Source organism: Myzus persicae, unplaced genomic scaffold (assembly GCF_001856785.1).
Source record: "Myzus persicae strain clone G006 unplaced genomic scaffold, MPER_G0061.0, whole genome shotgun sequence".
Lineage (NCBI taxonomy): Eukaryota > Metazoa > Arthropoda > Insecta > Hemiptera > Aphididae > Myzus > Myzus persicae.
The window spans coordinates 20,222-28,411 of NW_019100688.1; the positions used below are offsets into that span (position 1 = coordinate 20,222).

An 8,190-nucleotide genomic window follows, 5' to 3' on the forward strand; every position below is an offset into this window, starting at 1 on the left:
ATTAAACAACGTAACTGAATTGGTACCAAAGAAAACATGAATATATCGTTGTCTGATATTTTGATTGATGGATCGGACTGGAACTTCATTTTATATTGAGCTTGACCACTACTTCCATCACATCCCCATTTTCAAAATTGCTCATACTTGATTCAATTGTTGCTATTGAATTAGTTTTAAATATTCTATTTATAGTGTGGTCTAATAAATGTTGAACAGGTATTTTACAAGTGGATTCAGTAATATGTAAATTATCGGGATAGCACTTTTCTTTTGCTAATAATATATTGTCGTATGATGGGTATATATAACAGTTACGTAGTTTTGAACCAAACCTAATATTGATATATTGTTCTTTAGTCAAATTGTTATCTACTATAAACGCTAATGCTTCGTCGACAGTATACGGAACCGGTTTAATCGAATCTGAGTTCTTAAATACTTTTAAAATTTTATTAGCTCGTGTAGGACTCTCGTTGGCTTCTTTTAATAATAGTGCTGTACTTCTTTTACCAGATTTTTGTAATTTTGTTGATATCGCGTAAGTTAATTCAGGAGAAGTATAAGATTTTATTAAAGGCTGTATTTTTTTTTTCTTTGTTCTTTCTGAACATTCGCTGAATATTATAGTTGGACGACCAACATTATCAGTTGCTATTTTAGACGAAGAATTAAAAACAGTTTTAAGCCATAGGTCTTCGTTTTGAACAAACTTATTGTAATTTCTGTAATATTTATTCCACTTTTTATTTAAAATTATTGTAAAATTTAACAATTTATTTTTTATATCCTTTTCGTTATCAATACTATGTCCATTTACGTTCCATTGCTTATTAATCGACTCATACAAAAAAAGCCTGGATTCAATATTAGTTGGATTTAATGGTCCTTTTTTCCCCAACAATTCAAAAAGATCGCGAAATGTCAAATTTGTTGTACTACATTCTCCAATACTAGTCCCTAGAAAAAAATAAATTTTAAGCACAGACGCAAATAGACGCAAATTTTTTTTTTTTATCTGTATAGCCCATTAGTTTAGCTATAATTTTTATGTATTTTCAAACTGTAAAAATGGATAAATTTTTAAAACTACCCTTTTAAATAAAATAAATATTGAAAAATCGAAAATTTTCAATGTTGAAAAATAAAAAAGTAGTATAAATAAAATTTTAAAACATCTAAAAATGTACTTACCTTGTTCCATAGTGTCCATTATGTGTATCAAAACAAAAAAAAATCAACTCTAAAACGTGTGCACTCAGTACCACGTGATACTATAAAGTGAACGCAATGATACTTTATACCTTCAATTTTATATTATGTATACGCTTATCTGGGAATTCAACAAGGTTAGAAATACCTATATTTATAATAATCATCATTTTATCTCTAATAAATATATAGTTGATAATAATTTTATGTCATAAGTGGTATCTTAAATTGTCATTTAGGCAAGCTAGATTACGTTTCCGACCACCGTGCGCCGTTCGCGCTCCCGTCGCGTTTCTCACGAGTTTTCCCGGTCGGTAGAATCGGGTTTCCCTCCGTTCACCGTCCGCGGGACCCGACACTTTGATCGCAAAAATTGCCGCCGTCGCGCGTTTTTCTAGATATATATTAATGTAAATGTCGTTTTAAACGGCTTATGAATTATGATCGAATACTTTTAGGTTTTAATGTACCAATCGATTCGTTTATGATTTATATATGCGATATTAATCGTGACATTACTGCGGTAGTTCAAAATGACTTTGAATAAATTGTATTCAAAATGTATATATATATTTATATGATGAGTGAGGTTTTTAATGAAACAGCCGCTCGGTTGAACCGTACGTTGCTCATGTCGGTTATTAGATATTTAATTTAGCAAACAGATGTAATATTTTACTTCTGTTAAATTTAATCAAATTAATTATTGGTATGCGTAGAATCAAATCATGTATATACACCCGACCATAGTCGGGATTTTAATGGTCACCCGACCATGGTCGGGCTGATAGTAGGCACCCGACCATGGTCGGGCTGATAGTAGGCACCCGACCATGGTCGGGCTGTTAGTAGGCACACGACCATGGTTGGGCTGATAGTAGTCACCCGACCATTTTGTTATCAAATGCGCGGCGATTTGTATTTGAATAATTTGTATTTAAGCTGACCTTGAAATAAAACCCGATATTTTGGTACATCCTCACATTGATGCTATTAAGATAATTTTTATAGAGTAATGACCATAGTACAGTCCCCAAAACCGGATATATCATTTATATTTAAGATAACACCAGAGACACCTGTATGTAGTAAACCAAAAGGTTGTAATTTATATGTTACTTTATTACAGTTTTCTATTAACTATAGTAAACAAAGTGACCTGTGATTTCCTTTAAAATTTTATTCTATATTTATTTACAATAAAAATGTTGAAAATTGGTGAAACGTTTGACTCATATGCTGACTTTTTAGTCAAGTTAGAGCACTATAAAAAATCAAATTATTATGATTTTTCAACAAGTGATTGTCGTACATTAAATGCAGGTCGAGTAAAATACCCCAAGAAATTAAAATTTACTCCTGAATGCTTAAAATATTATTTTTTAAAGCTTAAGTGTATTCATGGTGGTATTTTTAAGAAAAGCAAAAAAAGTGAAGATCTACGAGCCACTTCGTAAGTATTATACAATTATTTTACTTTTTTTATTGCTTTCATCATCATTCAGATATTTACTATATTATTCTATATAATGTAGTACAATGAAGCAAAATTGTCCTGCTTTCATCTATGTAAGAGTTACAACTGATGGCACTAAGTTAGAGATTTCTCAAATGAATGAGTCACATAACCACGAGACCTCAGAACTATTGTTCTCCAATTTGCCAAATCAACGCCGCTTGGAACCACAAATGAAAGCTGATGTACTTGAACTGATGGAAATGAAGGCAAATAAAAAGCTTATTCAAGCCAAAGTACAAGCTGAAACTGGCAAAGTAGTAACTCTTAGAGATTTATCAAATATATGCAGTACAGGTAATAATATACTTAGTTTAAATAAATAACATGAGGTTTAACTTACTTAAATGTGGAATGTTCCATTTTCTAGAGAAACGAAAATGTGTGAAAAGTTTTGAAGAAACGGTGGAAGATGTCAAAAAGATGTATGGTTGTCATGTTGAACTGTTGACAGACAGTGATGGGAACTTTTTAGGCATGTTTCTTCAAGATTTAAGGATGAAGGAAGAATTTAAAGCATTTCCTGAAGTGATTATAAAATTAAAATATTAATTTATATTAAGCTGTTGAAATTATATTAAATATTGTTATATAGATGGTTTGTGCTGATGCTACATACAAGCTGGTGGATATGAGAATCCCATTGTATGTGCTATTAATTGAGGATGGTAATGGCCAGAGTGAGATAGCTGCTCTTGGATTGCTAGTAAATGAACAGAGAGAAACGTTACAATGGTTCTTTAATAAGTTCAAAGAATGTAATCCAGCCTGTTCAAATACAAGAGTATTTATTACAGATAAAGATTTAAAAGAGCGTTCTGTTATCAAATCATTGTTTCCAACCTCTCGTCTTGTGATTTGCCTTTTCCACACTCTGCGCACATTTAACAGAGAAATCACATGCGAAAAATTAGGTATAACGCCAGATGAACGAGATAGTAGCAAAAAGTTTATTGAACAGTTATGCTACTGTAAAAATGAAAAAGAATACAAAGAGATACATACCATTTTTTTAAGTCAAGCTCCCCATCAAGTCAAAATGTACTTTGAGAAGAATTGGCATGATATCCGCGAAGAATGGGTCACTGGTTTAACTTTTCAAAGTGGTAACTTTTTAAATACCACAAATAATAGACTTGAGAGTTTTAACTCAAAATTAAAATCGGTTATACCATTTTTTTCAAATCTCTCCGAATTTTTTAAGCAGCTATTTGTGGTTATTAAGTGTGTTCGGTCAGAAAGGGACAGTAAGACCATCAATTTAGTACAAAAACTCCCAACAAAAAAAATTGAAAATAGTGATGAATATAAATATAGCATGCTTTTAACCCCATATGCATTTAACTATTTAAAAAAGGGTCTATCCTGTACAAACAAAACTAAAATTTTAGAAGGTACATCACTAACTTCTTGCTCTTGTGCTTTTTATAATTCAATGAAGTTGCCATGCAAGCACATTTTTAATAAAAGAAGAGCAACAAATCATTCTTTAAATAATGAAGATATATGTGATAAAAGATGGACAAGGAACTATTACTATAAATCCCAGGTAATTTTTAAAGAACCGCTGAAGTTATGTGAGGCAGTAAGAGAGGTTCCTATTAAAATTCAGGAAAAAAAAAACACAAGACTATTATCAGCCAACGAAAAGTTTCGAAAGGCATCTGTTAAAGCATCTAAATTGGCTGAACTTCTTTCAATATCATCTCAATTTAATTATGAAAGAAGAATGAATCAGTTAGAACAAATAATAAGTATATGGAGCAAAAAAGAAGAATTTTTAATTAAGGAGATAAGTTCTACATGTGACAATGATGATGATGAAAGTGAAATAACATTTTAAAATTACCTACATTATTACCCATATTATTTAAATTTGTGTTTACAATTTAGAAAACGTTAACCAGCCATCCACAAGTTCTGGACCTGAGAAAAATAATATTATTGGAGATGTAATATTTTCTGTCCAGAATGATGAGTCAAGTTCGAGTCAGGCTAACCGGCCATCAACAAGTTCTGGACCTGAGAAAAACAATATTATTAGAGATGTAATATTTTCTGTCCAGAATGATGAGTCAAGTTCGAGTCAGGTTAACCAGCCATCAACAAGTTCTGGACCTGAAGAAAACAATATTATTGAAAATGTGATAATATGTTCTTACAACAATGACGAGTCAGGTATATACCGGAACAAAATAGAAGTGAATTATTAAATTATTACTAATTAATAAGTAAATTATTTAAATTTGTGCTTACAATTTAGAAAATGTTAACCAGCCATCAACAAGTTCTGGACCTGACAAAAATCCTACCACCAACAAATTTAAAGTTGCTGATATTAAATTACCAACAAAAATCAAGTGTAGTGGTAGACCAAAGGGTGCAACACAAACAACTATAAGTCTTCCAATACGCAAGAAACAGATAAAACCAATTCCTTATAATGCACATAATTATTTGCATAAAGAAAACTTAATAATAGAATGGCTCACAAACAAAACAGTTGTCAACAAGGTGAGAAAAGATAAGTATTTAATCCAATTGTGATGGCATGAGATTTGCCAGCAATAGATACCACCATCTGGAGTCTCCAGCATTAGCCACATATAGCTTATTTTCACTAATAAAGCTACAACTGCAGCTGTACAACCACTGTCTTTTCCAGCCTGAAAATATTGATTTGTTTTAACTATTACAATGCTATTTAAGTTATTACTATAGAATATGCTTTTACAGAATCTTCCTTCAATCTTCCAATATCAACAGCCAAAACTATTAAGTAAATGATTTCTGTGGTGACATGTAAGTTTATATAAAAACTAAAACACTTATTTACCATACGAGATAACTTTAATATCATATACTCAGTCTCAAAAGAGAATAATCGGTCGTCCAACCAGTTTTTGCCAATGCTGCGTATGTAGTACCACAGAATGGTCACAACGTGTGACGCGTCCCCTAGCACGACCATGAATTTGTACGTACGACGTAAAACGGAGCATTTCGTCCCGTCGACTCGACGAAAAGAAACAAAATGAAACCAGCCGACTGTAGTGATCGCCGTGCAGGACACGTTGATCACAAATACAATTAATTATTTAAGCGACGTAGTACGTCGCAGCCAGTCTTGAGATGAAGTGTTGAGAGTAAGATAGGTAAATGAATTGACACGTCTTGTTATTAAATAAAATAAAACAATTTATTGTTATACGTTAAAACACAAATATAATAAAAAGTGTACTGTCGTAAGCGTTAAGCCCTTTAGCAGTGCTGACTATCTTCTCTACCTAATCGTAAGTGCTCTACCCGTATTTATACGGATTCTACTAATGACGTATTGTGGTATGATATTAATTTGTACTATTTTTATTTCTCGATACTGCTGGATCGCATTATTATGCAACAAGGGGGAAAACAACTTGTTGTTTTCGCCTATGATCTCTATTTCCCGTTAAGTAGGCTTTTAAACACTTTTCTTATTACTTATTTATAAATGATGTACTGCGTGTATAATTTATTATTCTATGTTAAATTTGTAACTTTACATTTATGGTCTTGAGTTTACTACATCCTTTCCCTCTAAGATGAAAGTCTCCGACTTCCTTAAAAAAAAACAAAATATAGTATACATATCCCCCTTTTTTTTTTAAAATTTAATTGGAGTTGAATTTTAATTTGGGATAGATGAAATTGGTTAATACACTCTTCCTCTAGAACAGCTTTTGCAATACCCACAGTTGATGTTATACACTCCTCTGTTGGTGCTGTGACCTCGACTGCTGGTCTTTGTATTGTGGTTTGTGTCCATTTGTCATCCATCAGGAATGGACAGGTGCATGGTCTTGCTAGTGGTGTTTTTGTTGTTTCATGTTTGATAAACCATACTATTAAAATATTGATTACGATAATCATGGTTATTGAAACACTTCCAAATACAAAGTATATTTATATACTTGTGTTTCTAGCTGAGCAAATTGTTCCGTTTGTTGACTTTAATCCGTAATTTGATTGCGAGTGTAGGTTATCTCGTTCAAGTCATGCATTTGATTTGTTTTTACATGATGTAATTGCATTGTTTTTGTAAACTTGCTACGGGACGTTTCCGCCCATAAATCCCTTATTACTGATGTTGGAACGAAATCAGTATATTGTGTTCTTCCTGAGAGTCGCCCTGGAATTAGGACGTCCTGGTTTGCGTAACCTCGGCAAGTCTCATTTAGTGAGATTAACCAGATCCCTCTAAAATGTGGTTCTTTGATTCTTTGTCTTCGTCGCATGTTATGAACAGTGAATCTTTCTTGGTGACATATAACTCATTTTTATGTTTGAGCTTATGAAAAATTGTTGTCGCCATCTCCACATGTCTGATTTCGCAACTTTCGGGTACCTCTTGCGGCTCCTGCATTAGGAGTATTTCACACATAGGTCTCATACTCCTAGAATGTAAAAATGTTTTCGGGGCATAAAAAACATCGTGGACAGACTTACAAATGGTGGGATTAAAATTGTCATAAGTTGAGTAGAGCTCTTTTGATTTAGTTACAGCTGAAAAATCATTTTTATGTTTAATATACATGCATTTCTTTTTATCTTCCGTTACACATGCTGGAAGTGGTATTAACTTATACAAACTAAGTTCATGTTGATACACTAGAGGAATTTTTAAATTAAAAACAATGCTATTATTGTTATTATAATTTTTTTTTTTCAGTGCTGAAAGGGTTATCCCTTTCAGCACTGACCTACATTTTTGTGTAGGTGAATAATTGTGTTACTACATACTGAATATTATTTCTATTTTATAATCCATTGTCAACTAATCTACACTTTTGTGTAGGTAAATTTTTACCCTCTTTAAATCCTGAACTATTTTTTTTCTTCAAATGGTCTATATGCTTCAAAATGGACTCATTAGGTATTGAAATGCATAGTAAAAATATTTTTAAAAAAAAATGATCATCGGTTTGGCTAAAAAACAACCCACACATTTGTGTAGGTACGTACTGTATTAGTATAATAAAAATTATAATAATAAATCCATTGTTTATGTAATACATCAACAAATAACAATTTTAATAAAAGAAAATATTGAACTTTTTAATACACTTTTTTATCAAACTTTAAAAATAACATGAATACAAAAAAAAAAAAATTACAGTAAATAATATAGTACTCTTTTATACGTGAAAATCTTTAAAGCAAGTGTTCTTTGTAGTTAAACAGTCTTCAAATCATCAACAATCGGCCAGTATTCATATTTGTCCTTCGATTTTTGCTCAGGTGGAAAAGGAGTTCTATAATTTTGAATTTTATGTTGTAGTTCAGTTGGTTCAAGGTTATCTTCACCAGATGATGAAGAGTCAAACGCAAGGGGACGTTTGTTTTTGATAGAAGCTGCTAACCAATCACGTGCTATTTCCATTTTAAATTCCATCAAGTCTTTTATATTTTTTTTTTGAATT

The 8,190-nt window shown here is 31.7% G+C and overlaps 1 protein-coding gene across 1 annotated transcript; it reads left to right on the forward strand.

Annotated features, from left to right (window-relative positions):
• The first annotated feature begins 2,747 nt into the window (after positions 1-2,747).
• Positions 2,748-4,591, forward strand: LOC111041171 (zinc finger SWIM domain-containing protein 3-like). Its single transcript, XM_022325377.1, has 3 exons — positions 2,748-3,040; positions 3,129-3,256; positions 3,324-4,591. Exons 1-3 carry the CDS (start codon positions 2,752-2,754, stop codon positions 4,569-4,571), a joined length of 1,665 nt encoding a protein of 554 aa, XP_022181069.1. The 5' UTR covers positions 2,748-2,751; the 3' UTR covers positions 4,572-4,591.
• The last annotated feature ends 3,599 nt before the right edge of the window (positions 4,592-8,190 follow it).